This window comes from Brassica rapa, chromosome A04 (genome assembly GCF_000309985.2).
Source record: "Brassica rapa cultivar Chiifu-401-42 chromosome A04, CAAS_Brap_v3.01, whole genome shotgun sequence".
NCBI lineage: Eukaryota > Viridiplantae > Streptophyta > Magnoliopsida > Brassicales > Brassicaceae > Brassica > Brassica rapa.
Genome location: NC_024798.2, coordinates 9284524 through 9303517, shown reverse-complemented (window position 1 = coordinate 9303517; position 18994 = coordinate 9284524). Strand labels below are relative to the sequence as shown.

Below are 18994 nucleotides of genomic sequence, written 5' to 3'. Positions count from 1 at the left end.
AGCTGGAGCCAGCTTTTGAATTTATGAGATTCGGAGCGGTTTGAAGCGGTTTAGAACGATTTGAATGATTGTTGCAAACCGCCGACAACCGCTACTAACCGCAAAAGCTGCGTTTGCGGGTGGTAGCGGGAAAACCAATCGCCCCCTTAGATGAAGCATCCCTTATCAATCTATATATGTGTGTGTTTTTGAAGACTCATTCCTGTTATCGTTTTCCATCTCCTGTTAAATTACCTTTCCACCCAAAATCTCATAATTGATTTATTTGTTTGGCTCTCTAAAGCGTGTTTACAATGAGTTTTCATTGTTATTGTTCATCATAATCCCATATATTTTTTTCAAAAACCACAATCAACGTCATTTCCTTTAAACAAATTTGGGGTTTCCATCATTCAATTTTTTAAATAGTTGTTACAACATATCTAATTTATATGTGTTGTTGTTTTTGCGTTTTGTCAGAGTCTAAGATTAATGCTTTCCAAATTACGATGTACAGAAAAGGGGGTTGTCTGTCATTCAGTAAATCTATTAGAGGAAAACCGGTTGGTGATGACCGTCACGAGTTAATCAAACAATGTGTCTCTCAATTGGAGAGTGTTATTCTCGTGGAAATTATCATCAATTTCTTTTCAATGGGGATGGTTTAATTCCACTAGAATATTTAAATGCATCGGTGTCACATTCGAAACTCAGGAATCCCCCATGTCAATATAATTGTTCACAAAATAATATAATTGTTCACTCAAGAATTGTAAATTTACATTGTTTTCTACTGCCTGGTTTGGAGATGTGCGAACTACTGAGATTTAAAACGGGACCGATTTAAAACTCATTAAAAGATCTTTTTATTTATATATTACTAGATTTTGACCCGCGCTTTCAAAGCGCGGGTTTGTTTTCTTTGACATATTTATTATTTTTTTTGGTAGGTTTTGACATATTTATTATTAAGCGTGTGTTTGTTATTTTTGACATATTTATTTTTATAACAAATGTATATCAAATGTCTTAGTGATTTTTGTTAACATTTATTTTTATGTTTTACATTAATTTTTCATCTATACCAAATGTTAGTATTATGAAGTGATTAATTTTTTATTGAAAACTACAGAAAAATATTAACTTTAAAATTATTTTTAGTAAAATTAATGTGTACATTGGCTTATAAAAATATTAAAATATTTAAACCTATTGAAATATCCTATCTAATTTATGTTTATGTTTATTAATTGTATATGTGAAATTTTTAATTATAAATGTGAAATATTTATATAACTTAAAAAACAATGTTGAATAGTATAGATGTAAAGCCCATATGATATAAACTTGTTTGATAGAAAATTAAATTAGTGAAGAAAATTAAATTAAGCCCAGTTCATGACCCAATAATGGTTTGTAGCCCAACACTAATCAGATATATCATCAATTTTTTTTGACCGTTCGTGTTTCTAAAAAAAACAGAAAATTAAGAAGGAAAAGACATCTAGAACGGTCTCTATTGAGACAGAGGATAAGATGAAAAAAAAACTTCCCATCGGTGGTGAGAATCAAAGCTTCACGACTCCGATGGTGAGACTTTGGCGTTTCTCGATGGTGAGAATCAAAGTTGTACGATTCCGATGTTCGATTAATCGTTTATCGATCTGTCCAAAGCAAAGCTGTAATCATGATCTCGATTTGTTAAGGTATTCTCTCCTTAGCTCATCCGCGAATTTTTTTTATTCTATATGTAAAACAAATTGCCTAATCGAGTTTCTGTTGACAAATCCTAACATGCAGATGAAGAGATCTTAAATCGCGGGTGAAGAGTCTGTTATATTTATCAAAGATATCCGTTCAACATACCATCGTTTTTCACCATTGAGAAACGCGGGTCGAACAGATTTCCTGGATAATAAGGTGAGCGTAAAAAAGGAGATGCTGTTAAGTTTCTTAAAAAATTGGTGACTGGATGAGTATAGATGAGAGAATTCATATAGGGACTGTGGTGGGAAATCTAAAGAAAGCTTCAAGTCATTGTTTTAATGTTAAAAGTGGCTGGTAGTTCCTGATTATATTTTAGTTGGCTTACTAATGTATACAATGTTTTTGCAGGTTTTTCAGTGGCATCGTCATGGCCATTATTCACTTGAAAGACATTGACAGAGACATCAGGAAGGCGTTGGTATTTTCCACATACGTTTTGATTTAATGTAGTAAAACTATTCATAAAACACTTTCTGATAGTTGTAGATTGTATTAAGTTATCTTATAAATTGTTTCATGTATGTGCAGGTCTAGATTAGTCATCGTTAGAGCCATTTTCCAGATGAAAGACATGGGACAGAGACATAAGAAAGGCATTCATAATGACATGTATCCAACCTTTCTGCAATGATATAATACGTAAGTTACTATTAAACTTTTTTTAAGAATTTTAGAAGCTAGGAATGGAAGTGACCATCGGTAGTTAGGATTGAAACCGGAGTTTGATTGTTTGATTTGAGATGGTCTATTCAATATTTGGTCTAATTATATTGCTTCCTGCAGCGAAGAACTTTTCCTAAAGTTCATATTGACATGTATTGTGAAACCTTTCTGTTCTGATATAATCTATTAGTTAGTATTACACTTTTTCCAGAATTTTAGAAGCTAGGAATGGAACTGACTATCGGTAGTTAGGATTGAAACTGGAGTTTGATTGATTGATTTGGTGTTATTATCTGTAAATATGATAATTATATGGCTTTCGTGTTAGAAATAATTTTGAAAAATATTCTTAACAACAAACATAATATGTTTGTTTCTGAGGGTTCACATCCTCACCAAAAACTCACATCCTTCTGTTATGAATCTTAAACGTTTATTAAACATAAAACATAAAACCAAAGTCTTCATACTCGCAAATCGTCTGCAAGTTCCTAAAAACAGAACTGAAAACATAGATCATAGATTATCAAAAACCTCTCTAAAGACAACATTCTTTGTTTGGCGTTGAGGCTTGCCTTCGCTGTCAACAATCAGCATCTTCAAGCCTTTCTTAGAAGTCACTCTAGAAACAGCCACATATAGTTGACCGTGTGAAAAAACCGGTCTTGGTAGAAATATACCAACTTCAGACAATGTTTGTCCTTGACTTTTATTGATAGTAATAGCGAAAGCCACACCAATAGGCAGTTGTCTCCTCCTCATTTTGAATGGCAATTTTTTGTCTGAAGGAGTTATTGAAAGCCTTGGAATCAACACAGTTCGACCAACCTTTTCCCCTGTAATAACCTTTGCCATTATCATGAAGTCATAGAGCTCTGTAATCTGGAGCCGAGTTCCATTCATCAATCCCCCAACAGGATCTATATTCCTTAGCAACATGACTGGACAACCAACTTTCAGTCGCAGGCTATGATTTGGCAGACCTGACGCTTTAATTCTGTTCAAAAAATCTGGAGTGAGAGCCTGGTCTTTCTTTGAAAATCTATCAGAAGCGTCGATTGAATCAGAGCTTAAGTAAAATTTTTCCTCTCCTGCATTGAAGTACTTAAAAAGTTAGGCTACTGGAAAAAAATTGAAACATAATAATATACTGCAGCAAGTAAAATTAGAAACTCTTTACTTACCATCAAGCTTGTCCAACATGTGTTGATTGATCATGTTCACATCCTCGTTAGTAGGACATAATATAGCTCTCTCTTGAAAGAATTTAGGCTCCTTCTCGTGTAACAAAGAGGAATCTCCATAGACCGCAGTGCTTATAGCTGATATTGGGTCATCAATATCAAGAATTAAAAACTCCTCTGGGATGTCAATAAGTGTTTCCCCATCATTTTCTTTACCAATCTTTCCATCTCCAATGTCTAATATCCATTGTGAGAACTCCTGCAAATCTATGGCCTCTTCAGGGGACAAATTATTCGACTCGAGCCGCATATTCTTGGTTAACTGCAAAACCTTTACATTCTTCCAAAGATACGATGAATTTAGAGCAGACATAACAATCTCTGCCCTTCCCGCTCCATGAATGACGGGCAATACCTGTCTAAAATCCCCACCAAAAACGACAACTTTTCCACCGAAAGGTCTTTTTTCGTTATCTCGACAAATGTCCAACATACTCCTATCCAATGATTCAAAACAATGCTTGCTCATCATTGGAGCTTCGTCCCAAATTATAAGTGAGGCTGCTTTCACCAGATCCGCTTGATCAGTTCCTCGTATAAGTGTGCAAGTAGAGAACTCATCAGGATTGATGGGAATTCCAAATCGAGAATGCGCAGTCCTTCCTCCCTGAAGCAATAGAGAAGCTATCCCGCTTGAAGCAACATTCAGACATATTTCACGCCTGACACGTACTGCAGCGGAAAGCAATCTCCACAAGAAAGTTTTGCCTGTACCACCAAATCCATTTACAAAAAAAACACCACCTCGTTGTGTGAAAACAGCATCCGTAATCTCGTCGAAAATCTTCCTTTGCTCTTCCGTTAGTTTTGGAAGATCACGCTCAAGGACAGATTCTAACTCTTGCTGGTCATAACTGAGCTCGTCCAAAATCAAGACATTGTTATTAACAATGTCTGGTATCGGCTTAGGCATCTTTGACCAATTCTCCAAAGAAGTTCCGTTACTCTTTAGAAGCTTCTCAATCTCTATAAGCGCATACTGTTTTTTTTTCTGAATCACTCAAACAAAGATCTGCATTCCAGACAAAGATAAGTTTTAAAAAAATTTGACCTTAAGTAAAAGTCTTAAAATTTAAACAAATTTAAATTGAATTACTCTACCTGGTCTATGTAATTGCCTTCTTCTCATATGCTCAATGTCTTCTGAAAGAAATTCCCAAGTATGTTCCCAAACGACTTCTGGCTTTGACAAAGTATTAGACATGAGCATAATGACAAAAGCCTGACGCATATAACATGCAGAACCGGTAAAACTTGCTCTCACCAGGTCGTCAATATATTCCTGATCATCTTCTAACAGCCCCATTGCAAAACATGTTTCCTTGTATGTAGGATATTCGTACCCCTGAAATGTTTTAATATCTTCTTCGCATGTTGGACCTCTGACGATGTTAAGCAGAACCCTCAGATAGAACGCCTCTTCGATTTTTCGTGGAGCATAATTAATTCTGCCAATCGCAAATCCTTTCTTCCTGTCTTGAAATTTCCTGCCTGCTTTATTCCAAGTGAACCTTGTTGGTATCTCAGCTAAAGTGAGTGTTCGAGCAACTGCACTGACCTTGTTCAATTCAAACCAGCCCAAAAACATAGTGTTCTCAATGGATTTCCGGCTAGTTACTTCTTCCCAAGTGTCATCATCTTTGAAAACTATGATTTGTTTCCCTGGTAGATGAAACTGGATTCTTTCAACCGGTGTTGATCTATAGTGAATAGAAAACATAAAAATCCTCCAAGCACCTTCGCAAGCTGAGACATACCTGCAATTGATAGGTTAAAGACAATAAGCTTCACATTCAACAGATTAAAATAGTGTTTCCTTGGTTATAAAAATCGATAATAAACATTTACATAATTAGAGATATAATACCTGCAATTAAAGAAGTCCTTGATTTCATTTTTTTTCTTTTCATTCAACTCTTCTGTGTTTGGTGGTTCAACAGCAACAGTGACCCGATCCTGCCCTTTGTTAATATACTTAAATAAGTATTTTATAGACCCCGTTTGATTGCACCATTCCACATTGATGTGAGCTCGAAATCGAAGAGACAGTTCCTTGTTGTATGGTATGACATATCTGTTGTCACACTTGAATCCATTCTTCTCAACAGATCTTCCCGATTGTTCTCGTCTTCTATAAACAGGAAAACCGTCTTTGTTGACAGTAGTTGTATCTGTAAAATTCTTAGGATAGAGCTTTGAACATGCACCATTTTCCATGCAAGGTGAGTTCATATTAACAGCTCCACAAGGACCGTGAATCATCATATCTTTGATAATATCATAAAGCTCTGGTTCTTTCTCTTTGTCTGGGATTTCTGCTGAGATAACTTTGTCAATGTCATCAGTGGTTGAAAATTTAGAATTAGGATGCATGAATAAGAGAATATGTGCATGAGGTAGACCACGCTTTTGCCACTCAACAGTGTACATAGCTGACCATCAAAAAAAGAAAAAAAAATAGCTAAGAGTTAGTTTATATTTAAAAACGTCAACTGATTAAAAAAATTTCAAATAATAACTCACAAGAGACTGTCTTCCCCAATAGCTCTTTATCCGTTAGATGAACCATGAGAGAATCCAACTTGATTTTGAACAGCCTTCCAATGATATCGGGTCTATCATCAGCAATAAGGTTGCGTTTCTGTAGATACCTAGTGATTTCAGGCCACTTAGGATTGCAAGTAAATGTTATAAACAGGTCAGGAAACCCAAAATATTTGCATATAGCCATTGCATCTAGGTAGCAGTTCTTCATGTATCTCGGTCCTCCTGTGAATGAGGAAGGTAGCAAAAATCCAGTTCCTTGGTCACGCATATCAGGTTTTCCAGCGTTTTCGGATTGCTTTATAGAGTCATAGCAATCTGATCTGAGACTTTTTTGATTCATCCGCAGATAACAAAGCCTGTTAGACTCTATGGAAGTATAAGAATCAACCAAAAATTGCTGAAACAATCGTTTAGAATTCAGTAGTGTATGACATTCGTTTTCCCTTTCATGTAGACGGAAAGCATACCACTGCCTCATACTGATAGTCTGCCTCTTAAGTTTAGCTGTAGAAGCTGTATCTCTTTTCTTAATACCAAGTCTGAAGCCATCTTCTCCGTAAGTAAATATGAGGGGGTATTGAAGTGCCAAATAAGAAGGGTGAATCTCACTAATCCTCTTTAGACAACCAGTTTGCTTCTCTTGGAGAACAATATCTCTTTTATCCATGTCCAAATTGAAATCTCCTGGAATTAATGCAGCAACCTCTGATGCTGTGGGAGTGTCATATGTCCTTCCATCCCTTTCACGACTGCTAACAATGCGCATATGGAATGTTTCTTCGGGGTTAGTGTTAAATCTATCCTTAGCAGATCTAAACTGATGGACATAGGGGTTCACTTCATTTAGCATCTTTAGTAAAGACTCAATGACCTGATTCCGAATTGTCTCCTTTTTAGAGGATTCTGCAGATTTCTTGTAATTTCTGCATTTTAAATAAGCACAATAGTAAGTATTATATTGTTCGAAACGAATCGAAATATATTAAAAATATATTAAAAATGATTTAATACCCAATTATAGATGCACGGTTGGCAACTTCGTTTTCTGTGTCTACAATATATAGTTGTCCAAACTTAGCAGGGTCTCCTGGAGGAGGCTTCAGACTTCCCATCAGATGGTAGTTCTCTCCTTGGAGTACAAACATTTTTAAAGGGCCACATCCTCTTGGAACTGAGCGGTCACATTTACCACCAAGCGACGTAAAAGAGAAAACCATATTTAACTGTCGAATATTTTCTCGAAAATATCTGCTCTTTGCATCAACACCATAGAGTAATCGTTGCAGTGTAGGTGGTGATTCTTTTAACAAAGGAAGTTGGACTTGTCCTTGACCACAACAAAGAGCAAACTTTGGTTTACGGGCCTTTTTTTTGTTGTTTATCCGTTCACCATACCACATTATAGCTCCACAATGTTCACATTTGTGAGTAGGATCACCATCATCAATATAACCTGTATGCATACAAAAAAACAAAATCAAAAGCTGAAACTAAAAAAAAATAACTCAGTAGGAATTTCTTTGTCAACTTCTCAAATTGATTACCACAATGTTTCTGAGAAGTAGTACGTTTTGGAATCTGCGTACGCTTAGCTGAAGCAGTTGGCTTTGTGTTAATTTTGGAACACCCTTCTTTTGGCAAGGCATTGGGTGAGACGTGATCGGTATCTGGAGATAACATAGGGTCGCAGCTTATGGTTTCACAATCACTTGAGCCACTTTCTTCGCTACTGCAGTCATAAACTTGTTCTTTGTATAAGTCCGACTCTTCTGCAGAAAGAAAACCATAATTTAAATAGTAGTGACATTATTTTTTCTTAAAAAATCTTCTGCAAGATTAAATTAAAAACATGGTAGAACCTTCATAGTCGCAGTCGTATGCTTGATCCTCTTCATCCTCACTTGACGAATCATCTAGACAACCAGCAAATTGTGGTTCCAATGTTTTCCTACAACTATTTGTTCGAGTATTACTCTTTATCTTGTTATCTCGAGCAACTACCTTCCCTTTCCCTTTATCTGACAAAGCTAACAGAGGTTAGTCTCCCTGTCAAACAATTGAAAAAACAAACAAAGGAAAAATCTATCAAATTTGGATATTTTTAATTATACCGTTGGTAGATATTTTGGAAACACATCCTCCACTCGTAAAAGGTGTTTGAAGGTTGGACTGCAAGTTGCTGACAGTAGGATAGATATTGGTAATATCAGATAGATTTCTTCGTTTGGAGGAATTTTGATTTCCGGAATAAGAAGACGGTGTACTGTCATCAACATCTATGGTTGTAGATATCTTTCTCTTCCCTGTCGCAGTAATGCTGTCAGATCCTCCCATAATGTTGTTAACAGTTGTTTGATTGCTCTCTTGCGCTAATTTCATAAACATAAGACAGGGTCATAATCTATAATATTATATATAAGGAGATATCTTTGTACACTTACACGTGAACTTATATCCCGTGTTCTTAACTCTTTTTGGTAAAGCATTCTCATCCCTTCCATTCCCATTATCTGAAAAAAACATCAATCGGAAGTGGTGATGTAATTAAAAAGATTCAATTAATCCCTGGTAGTAGTACATTGTTCTCATACCCAGTGGCGACAATCTTAATCTATGATTAGTATTGGAGATATCAGCTAGGAAACGCTTTGCTAAGAGGCACAGAAGTTGAAGTGTTGTTCATAGTGGAACTTCTTGTCTGTGTATTTTCGGATTCATCTGTGTTGGCTGTTCTCTTTCTTTTTCTCTGTTGCACTGATCGGAAATTAGAGGTTCCTGGAGGAACCTCTCTGTTTGTGGTTCTCATGGAAATTCTGCAAGATTTGAAATTGCAGAATGCGTTCTTATGTGTTGGTAATTAACTTAATTTTCTTAATCAAACATATGAGTTAACAAACGACACAAAAATATCTCAGTATCTATTAAAAAATATTCAATTGCATAGTATTTGTCGAAAAAAGACAACAAAATCTTTTCAGTATCTCCGAGTATTTTTCATTGCTTTCAACTAATTTTCATTTTAGTTTTTATTCCACAAACACAATTCCTGTATAAATATATTTTTTAATACTTATATTGTGTTTTTGGATACCCAGATGCATAATTAAGTAGGATACAAACACATTTGCATGATTGAAACGTTTTATAAGAAGTTTATTGATAAAAGATATGATTAAAATGAAAAGTAGTAAAAAACAAAGCCAAATCTCAAACAAAAAAACTGGAAATTTCGAAAAACAACAAACTCAGCATCTCTAAAGTAACACTAAGATAACTAATCTTCGTTTGTCTTCTCGGTTTTGATGTTCTTAGCACATAACTTCTTGGATGTAGAATTCATGTCATTAAGATCAGCATCTCTTTCCTTACGCTTAGAGGAAGATGTTGAAAAATCTTCTGAGTCATTATACTCTTTGTCATGATCATTGAAAAGAACCTAAGCACACTCAAAAAATTCGGAATCACTTTCAATCATATACCAGTCAAGTTATAAAATAACAAACTTGATACCTTGCAAGTAGTCAGAGAGGGATTGGTGACAATGGAATATTCTGTGATGGACATCTTGTATTTATGGCTGGTTCTTCTATATATCCCGGTAGCTTGGTGAACAGCAAAATTCTCGAGGAAAATCCATTGACCAATATGCAAGTTCTTAACACGAGCAAAGAAGAGCCTCTTACAGATACAGTGTATGTTGACTCCCTATAATAACAAATAATCATATTTTGGTGAAGTCGTTGGCAATATAAGGTTTTAGTAAAAGAATATCTTAAGAAGTGAGTATATACCATCTTATCTTCGAGTATGAACTCCAAAGTGTCTCCTCCAGGACAGTTTGAGTGTTGTTCCCACAAATGAAGAACTTTAACTTCCACCTTCCAAGTAGTCTTATATGGTTTGAGATCGTTCAAGAAAGTGATTTCCCTGTTTGTAACTGGAGGCATAGTTGTTTTTTTTTTAATTTCGTTAGGTTGTCGTCCAAATGTAGGTCATATAGGGAGGTTATATAAGGAGTGTTTTGCTCGTGCAAAGATATTATGCAATATTCTCGCATATAAAATCTTATCTCCATATCATATATTTTGGAAATAATATCCTATGTAATATCTTTTTAATTATACTGTTTTCGTTGATCTAGGAAACTAAATTGAACCAAATCATAGAATATCTTTGGATAGAGATAGTGTGCCGACATCTAAGACGTGTGAAGGAAGTTTATTTTAGAATATTAAGGTTTAATAACTTACCAATACTTATCGTAACATAATATCTTTATGAGAATATCTTTTTTGAAAATTTCCAGTAGAAAATCTTTAATGAGTAACTACCTCCGACTCAATATTTTTTTTAATCATCCTTACCATTACACTCGAGCCTTTTAAGCAAATGTTTTTACATTTATACTATATAATGTTTAATAAATAGTGAATAGACATGTAATAGGGTGTATTTGTTATAAGAAAATGCATGATTATAAATGGAAGAAATCAAAATCCAAACACATAAATTAAATAACCGAGTTTTAGAAATTATTGAAAGCAAACACCAAACATAAGTATTGCCAAAGGGAAATAAATTAACTCAGATTTAAAACCAACTAAAAAAAAACAAATCTCAATCTCCACTTCAATGCTTCTTATTAGCCTCTTCCACCATCTCAATCTTGATCGATCTTGTGCATGGTTTCTTGGATGTTGAACTGAGGTCACCGTGCTCAATAGTCTGGTCTTCTTTCCTCTTACTGGATGGTGTAGAAACAGGATCGGCGGTTTCTTGACTTTCACTTAAGTAGATAGAATCCTGTATCAAACACACATAAACTCAATAATGTTAAGATAAAACCGTAGACAATACACAATAAATATTAATATAGGTTTACATGCTCCAACCTCATCACCACTAGAAATTGCCAACATCTTATCAGATTGACAGTGAGTGATTGCATCAGATACGCAAGTCATTCTCTCTTTATAGATTTTTCCAACCTTATAAAATTCAGAACCATACGCGACATTCTCTTTCTCAACATATACTCCAAATGTGAAGTTCTTGCCAATCAGATCAGTAATACAATCTGGTACTAATGTCGGATCTTCAAGCTGATGAAGATGTTCAATATTAGTTTCATATATTAGTTTCATATAAAGACTTGCTTCTGTAATAAAAAACGAAAGGTCCTAATTTTGGGGATGAAAATACCTCATCCCAGCTTCCATTCAACAGCTTCTCTGGAGATTCAGCAACAATCCCATTAGCAACCTTATCTAAGATCATTATTTTCGAGACGCTTGTATCATCACTGACCATCAGGTGGAGCCAGAACCTACACGCGGATTATCACTATCACATATAATAGGGGATCTTAAAACTCATATTGTGCGGGTCAAAGAATTTCCAACTCAAACCTTGGGGAAACATCGAAAACGCTGTCTTTGCATGTCTCACACCACCAAATATGAGTTGTGATCTCTTTACCATGTAGTTTCTTAACTTTGGTTCCAGTTTTGATAACTCTTTTGTTGCATGCTTTACAACCAAAGTAATACCACGACCAATCCATATCAATGGCATAGACTGTGCATCTCACAAGGCATTTATCAACCTACAATTATAATGCATTTAACAAACTATAAATTTAAAAAGGAACTACGTAGCATAATATAGGATAGAGGTACAAATCACTTAATAATGCATAATAACTGCTTACTTGAGTTGATGTTATCATTTCGTGGATGCTCTTAGTGGGAAAGAGTAACCACTTATCACGCTGTCCTCGCTTCACTGACTGAGCAACTTGTTTGTTGTTGTCCTCTTGACTGTCCTCATTACTTTGGAATGAGGTTAGAGTTTTGTCATCGTCATTGATCCTGATTATAATACAAAGATTAAAATTAGAAGTATGTGTGTGATAACGAAGTTATAGAATATGGTCTTACAATTCTTTAAATGCTTCAGCCTCAGGTATTGACGGGTTGATCATCATTTGCGAAGCATCAAAAGCGTTAGAGACTTGTAGTTCCCCTAGTAGATAATTAAAAAATACACTACATGTGAGTGAAGTTTTGATAAAGGATTAGTGCATTTTCTGAAATAACATTGAACTGGCGTGAATTATGTACCTCTAAATCTCCCAAGCTTTGCAAACCTGAGCAGCATAGTAACCATTCCAACTTCTTGGTTAATTGCAGAATGGAGTTTCTCGGCTAAGTTGCCCCATATGCAGCATGGTAAACGCGAATCACTACGAAAGGTCGTCAAGATATGGTTAGTTATATAATCTTACTCGTATGCAGTACAGTTGTTTTTGAAGTAACTTACTTGATGTCGCTTAGGGTGAATTCAAGTTTTTTTCGTTGTTTTCCCCCGGTACACTGAATGTTTTCGACATCACCACAATCCAAAACTTGACCGAGCACATCTGTTAAAAAACTGTAAACGTTAGTATAGATTGTTACAAATAGATAGTGGCAAAACCGATTATATTCATATGTTTACCAATTAAAAAATTCTCATCAAGTGTTCCAGACATAACAGTTTGAAAGTCTGTCAAATTCAGATACAGCTCGTCATTAACGTGATTAGATCGCGTAACTGCCGTATTTTGATTGAAAACAATTTTCCAGGTATGATCTGTGGTTCGATAAGCTCCACCAGCAGGAGTAATCTGGAAATTCCGGATGTAGCGCCATGCTCCAACCGTCAGAATCCTTCCCTTACTTTCAATGTAAGTCTGTTTACATGTAGCATGAATTTTTTGCCCCTAAAACAAAAACCGTATGAATTTGAAATATTAGTAGCCAATCCCAAAATGTTAAATAAGACATAATCGCAAGATCAATACAGTAAGGAACGCTTACAGTCTCATCAGCCAAGACGAATTCCATGGTCTCTACGGATTGAATGTATTGTTTCCAAGCGTGTAGCACCTTTACATGAACCAACCAAGTGTTTTTCCACGGTTTCAAGTCGCCGAAGACGACACATTGATCATTAGGACCTTTCGTTTTTTGTATTTGCATCTTAGTAGCCATTGTTATGTTTTTTTCGTTTCTTCGAAGGTGCATGTTTCAATAGGAAAACGGGACTCCGTATTTATAATACTGATCGTATTCACAGTGATTTGTTAGGGTTTAGGAGAAACTTGGGGAGAAAGTTGAGGGATTTTTTCTTTAATGTCGCTATATTTGAAGATTAGTTTTGGAAATTTCTGTTACCATGTTAAACGGTTTCAATATTTTCTGCGTGTTCCTTAAGTTGGGGGATTACCTTTTTTTTATTTAATTTGTTGTGATTAAAACCGTAAATAAGATATATGTCCCGACTTAATGGGTCTATAAAACGTAAATGTAGTTAGAATCGTCGTTGGGCCCTATTTGTCAATCGATAACACCAGAAATAACTGAAATATTTTGGGCTTTTTTTGTTAATTAAACACTGCAATTAAATAACTGAAAAAAAGAATGGAATGTTTTGTAATTAATAGGAAAATTCAGGGGCAGATTCATAAGAGGGATTCTGCTTTAATAGTATAGATTTCTCGGAAACATATCAATTGTTGGTTAGAGACAAACAAATATGATGTAGAAGCCTAGAGTTTTAAATATATTCAATTCTTAACGAAAACTAAAGGCAAAACACATCTTACAATTTCTTTGACAACAAACAAATCTGACAAATTTTTTATTTATTTTCAGTTATTTGCATCTATATTTCGTTAATGGCCATTTAGTTATCAAAAGTAGCATCTTTTATCACTTGTGTCGTTTCATATATATAGGAAAATAACAATTTAATTTTAGAACTTTTTTTCCAAGATATTTAGCGAACATAAGTAGATGACATTTATTAATCTTGTCTCGCATTCAATTAAGTTTAAATGGCTATTTACTGGTTTACACTTCTGTAAACTAGAAGTTTCTTGAAACTATTATAGGTTGAATTTCTTAGATTATAAGTAAAATTATTAGTTTAAACTTTTTTAAAATATCCTAATAAGTATTTTCTATAAATATTAGTTTTAAAAATTGTGTCTTCTCATTATATAAAATAATTTTTTTAAAAATATTAAAATATCGCAAAAAGTATCTCTTTGTAATTATGTGTCATTTCATCTTAAAAAGAGCATTATTTTAAAAGTGTCGTTAAAATATATTAGTACATTTTATTTTATTTTTAAAATTGCATGGGGTTAAGAGAAATTGTCTAAGTGTATAATAATAAGTTTCATACAAATTGCATTTATTAAAAAAAGTTTTCAAAATGTCTAAAGATGTATTTTATCCAAATAAATGTCAAAAATTGTAACTTTTCATTATATCAAAGTGTCTTTTTATCTTATTAAAAAATGTCCTAAAAAAATACAAGTATGTATCTTTTCATCTTAAAAGTATGTATTTTCATTTTTAAGAATTGCATTAGTTTAAAAGAAGTTGTTAAAATGCATAAGGATGTGTCTTTTTATCCTACAAATTGCATTTGTTAAACAAATAAATGTTAAATGTTGTAATTTTTCATCCTAACAAAGTATTATTTTTCATTTAAATGGCATTGCTTTAAAAAAATGTTGTCAAATATACAAGTAAAAATATTATCATCTTAACAATGTGTCTTTTCATTGTACGAATTGCATTGGTTTTAAAGAAATTGTTAAAACGTATAAGGATGTATCTTTTAATCCTAAAAAACTGTATTTCTTAATAAAAGTTGTCAAAACGTCTAAAAATGTATATTTTCTCCAAATAAATGTCAAAGGTTGTAACTTTTCATCCTAACAAAGTGTCTTTTCATCTTAAAAATGACACTACTTTAGAAAATGTTGTCACATATATAAGTATGTAACTTTTCATCTTAATAATATGTCATTTCATTTTAAGAATTGCATTGGTTTAAAGTGAGTTCCTAAGACGTATAAAAATATGTCTTTTCATCCTAAATTTTTCATTTGTTAAAAAAATTATCAAAATGTGTAAAAATGAATATTTTCTCCAAATAAATATCAATGGTTATAACTTTTGATCTTAACAATGTGTCTTTTCATATTAAAAATTGCGTTCTTCAAACAATATTGTCAAAATATATAAGTATGGATCCTTTCATCTTTAAAATGTTACTTTCATTTTAGGAATTAAATTGGTTTAGAAGAAGTTGTTAAAATGTATAAGGATGTGTTTTTCATCCTAAAATTTTTTATTTGTTAAAATAAGTTATCAAAATGTCTAAAGATATCACTGCAACTGTTGGTGACAATAATTTTAGTGAAGAACCAATGCAATCTTTGGTGATAAATCATTGCAACTGTTAGTGATTGTAGTATTTGGTGATAATCCATTGTAACTTCTGATGTTAATTATTGCAACTATTATCTAACCATTGCAATGTTTGGTATCAACCATTGTAACCTTTAGTCATCTATATAAGGTGTTGTGGGAATTGAAAAATCACAAAAAATGACAACAATCTATATATTAGAAAAGATAGAGATTCACTGTTAAATGATTTTCAAAGATTTTTGAACAAATACATATGAACATGCAGAGCTCTATTTGTTATTCTTATATCTTAGTCTAAGCTTGGAAACTTGATTGAGAAACCGATAGAGTTCTACAGTATTTATATCTCAATACAACCTTGACTTCAAAAATATTATTTATTGATACAACAAAAGTCATCATGATTTAAATCCATAATTTATCAATTTAGTTGATTTTATCTAATTATTATGTTAGTTTAATATAATAAGTATTGGTGTTTTATAAGAACTCTTCCGGAAATTAAATGAAATAGTATAAATTAGAAAGGTCATATCAACATAAGTCAACATATATTTATTATGATATCCAATCTCCTTAATATTTTTTTTCTCAAAAATAGAGCAGGTAAATAAATTTATAAAAATAATAACTATTTTTGCCAACATAGAAATATAAATTCTCTTAAAATACTACAAACTAATAATTCTAATATTGTCTCTTAAATAGGAAAAAATATTTAAATATCACGAAAAATAATTGAAAGTAGTTCAAGAAGTTGTTGGAGCTAAATATCATGTAAAATTATAAGAATAAACTTAAAAAGATGGAGGCGCAGTTGTAAGCAATATTTATTCTAATAAAATATAAACATAACATTAAGGTTATTATATATATATATATAGAGAGAGTAAGTTGATTCCCTATGATGGTTCATATACATCGTCTTTTATAATGTTAACAAATATATTTCAAAGATTCTATTAAATAACCAACGGAATTAGTTAAATCTATTGTAAGTTATTCTGAATACATAAAATGATAATTTTATTTTAAAGAAAATTGATATTAAATATCGTATACATGAAACTAAAATTGACAATGAGGCTGAAGACAATGTCCTAATGTCATTTTTGAGTGAAAGTTTTGTTAGTGAAGAGTTTATTGTTACTATAAAAAGTAAATTAATATAAATTTAGTTCTACTTTGGCTGGTATAACAATATTTGAAACAAATAAAATATTGTCACTAATAAGTTATTTGACAAATATTTTCAGTAAAACAATATATGATATATGAAACAATGTGTCTTTTCATTTTGAATACTTTTATTGATATGGTTTGTGGTTATTTCTCACTTTACTTATATTATATATATTTTTTAATTTTATGGAAAGTCAAAAGATATGTATTTTCTCCTTATTTTAGTTTTACATTAATGTCACATGAACTTTTTTGATAGCACAATAAGATGTTTTATACAAAAGTATAAATTCTACAATGTGACATATTTGTAATTTTATTAAAATAAGTTCATGATAATAATTTAAAATATGCATAAATTTTTTAATGTGTATATCCTTACTAACAGGTATTGACATATTTTGTAATTTTATTACAATCAATCTATAAACAAAATATAGTTGCATATAAGATAATTTTGAATATTTGCATTTTTTCAAAACCAATTATAAAAATATGGCACACGTTTTTTATAAAATGAGTTCCCGTGCGATATCGCATGGGTTCCTTACCTAGTATATAACAATATTGGGCTTAGAAATTATCTTTCTTTTTTTCGTCTCTTTGTTTTTAAAATAAGTTGTTGTCAACAAAAAAAATGTGATGATGGATTATAATTGCAAAGCAGAGAATCTATAACCGGTTCCCATCAACTTACAAACTCTGAATTCCTTCGGCCACAGCAAATTCAGTATTGCGCATGTCATGTCTAGAGACGTCAAGATTGTGTTCATCCCCATTGCTACAGCTGCAAGAGCCCGAAATTGTTGGAGCAAATTGATCTTGAAGAGAAGGTGACCATTGGATTGAATAAGAGCTTTATAGCCATTGGATTAGTGAAGTTTGATTCAGTCTTTGTTTCTGTTTGTAGTTGGTAACGTGACCGAGTATTTAGGCTCACGTCTGTTACTCTGTTTCACTAGAGTAAGTTTCGTTTCCTATTATTTATAAGGCTATTTTAAGGCCATGATTTCCACTTGAATGAAGTACGTTTTCAGCATTCTAAACAAAGAGCTATTGAACGATTACAGATTGGTATCAGAGCTCCGTTAGCGTGTGAAAACTGAGAGAGAAGAAGCCGTAGCTTCAGAACACAAAAGTGAAAAATGGGAGATGAGAAAATGAAGTTGCCACAGTTTGATAGGCACTGGGATCATTGGAGTGAGGTCATGGAGAATTTTTTCAGATCAAAGGGCCTGTGGAGTACGATTGAGATCGGTTTCGAGGAGTCAACATCCTCAACAGTGCTCACGGCAGAGCAGACACAGCAGCTGGAAAAAGTCAAGAAAGATGATCATAAGGTGAAGCACTATCTCTATCAATCCATTGATAGGGTGACCTTTGAGCAGATCTTGGATAGGAGAACCTCCAAGATCATTTGGGAGTCAATGAATTGGTGGAAATGATCGCGTGAAGAAGTCCTTGTTACAGAAGCTGAGAAGAGATTTCGAAGTTCTGGAGATAAAGGAATCTGAGAGTGTGAAGGAGTACTTCACAAGAGTACTAGCGGTCACCAATCAGATGAGAAGCAATGAAGAGATCATGAATGATTCCAAAGTGGTGGAGAAGATCCTCAGGACTCTCAACGAAAAGTTCATGTATGTGGTGGTGTCCATTGAGGAATCAAAGGAGATTGAAAACATTCATCTCGATTAACTTCAAAGCTCTCTCACCGTCCATGAGCAAAAGTTCAAAAAGGTTGAGAAAGCTGATGATCAAGTCTTGAAGGTGACTCATGGTGGGACTGGTTCATACCGTGGAAGAGGAACGATGTCAAGAGAAAGAGGCTTCAATGGGAGAGACAGAGGAAGAAGCCGTGGAAGAGACAAGAGCACGGTGGAGTGCTACAAATGTCACCGGCTAGGACATTTTCAAAATGAGTGTCCAATGTGGGATGAAGAAGCGAACTATGCTAACTTTGATGAGAAGGAAGAGGTGCTGCTAATGGCATATACTGAAGAAGAAGATGAGGAGATCGACGAGAGGTTTGAGGAAAATGCAGAGAAGATGCTAATGACGTATGCTGGGAAGAAGGAGAGTATGAGGAAGAGAGCATAGTTTCTAGATTCTGGGTGCTCTAATCATATGAGTGGAGACCGTGACTTGTTCTCTCTGATGAATAAAGATTTGAAACACACTGTGAAGCTGGGGAACGACAAGAAGATGGAGGTTGTTGGCAAAGGCAATGTGAGGTTGATCTTGAACAATGTAGTGTACACAATCAGCGATGTGTACTACATACCGGAGCTCAAAAACAACTTGTTAAGTCTCGAACAACTTCAAGAAAAGGAGCTGACAATC

General features: G+C 33.6%; 2 protein-coding genes, 1 long non-coding RNA gene and 1 pseudogene across 4 annotated transcripts; 2 read left to right on the top strand and 2 right to left on the bottom strand.

Moving 5' to 3' along the window:
* The first annotated feature begins 2265 nt into the window (after window positions 1-2265).
* LOC103863840 lies at window positions 2266-16257 on the top strand. 2 transcript variants are annotated; one of them, XR_004457455.1, is made up of 3 exons: window positions 2266-2385; window positions 12159-12253; window positions 12392-12483. It is a non-coding gene; the product is annotated as an uncharacterized LOC103863840 (long non-coding RNA). The 2 variants fall into 2 exon arrangements; XR_632108.3 differs by lacking the exons at window positions 12159-12253; window positions 12392-12483 and adding an exon at window positions 12827-16257.
* Window positions 2415-10502, bottom strand: LOC108871675. The gene is made up of 6 exons (XM_018658473.2): window positions 7212-10502; window positions 6177-7123; window positions 5507-6085; window positions 4750-5423; window positions 3594-4644; window positions 2415-3500 (listed from the first exon to the last, which is right to left on the bottom strand). The coding sequence occupies exons 1-6, from the start codon at window positions 7661-7663 to the stop codon at window positions 2926-2928; spliced, it is 4278 nt and encodes a 1425-aa protein (XP_018513989.2). The 5' UTR covers window positions 7664-10502; the 3' UTR covers window positions 2415-2925.
* LOC117133569 lies at window positions 10716-13320 on the bottom strand. Its single transcript, XM_033290079.1, has 10 exons — window positions 13061-13320; window positions 12699-12963; window positions 12522-12621; window positions 12323-12444; window positions 12140-12224; window positions 11911-12070; window positions 11609-11805; window positions 11403-11526; window positions 11093-11302; window positions 10716-11003 (listed from the first exon to the last, which is right to left on the bottom strand). The coding sequence occupies exons 1-10, from the start codon at window positions 13265-13267 to the stop codon at window positions 10830-10832; spliced, it is 1644 nt and encodes a 547-aa protein (XP_033145970.1). The 5' UTR covers window positions 13268-13320; the 3' UTR covers window positions 10716-10829.
* A 1542-nt stretch (window positions 16258-17799) lies between the features above and the next one.
* LOC103863888 lies at window positions 17800-18796 on the top strand (annotated as a pseudogene).
* The last annotated feature ends 198 nt before the right edge of the window (window positions 18797-18994 follow it).

Excerpts from the sequence above, each read along its gene's own strand:
- LOC108871675 (XM_018658473.2), bottom strand. The coding sequence starts at position 7,663 with ATGCATACAGGTTATATTGATGATGGTGATCCTACTCACAAATGTGAA. Across the intron at positions 5,424-5,506 it reads TTGCAGGTATTATATCTCTA|CTATCAATTGCAGGTATGTC; the intron begins ATTATGTAAATG and ends ATTGTCTTTAAC. Across the intron at positions 3,501-3,593 it reads CATGTTGGACAAGCTTGATG|GAGAGGAAAAATTTTACTTA; the intron begins GTAAGTAAAGAG and ends ACTTCAATGCAG.
- LOC117133569 (XM_033290079.1), bottom strand. The coding sequence starts at position 13,267 with ATGCACCTTCGAAGAAACGAAAAAAACATAACAATGGCTACTAAGATG. Across the intron at positions 12,445-12,521 it reads TTCACCCTAAGCGACATCAA|TGATTCGCGTTTACCATGCT; the intron begins GTAAGTTACTTC and ends GACCTTTCGTAG. Across the intron at positions 12,225-12,322 it reads AAAGCTTGGGAGATTTAGAG|GGGAACTACAAGTCTCTAAC; the intron begins GTACATAATTCA and ends ATTATCTACTAG.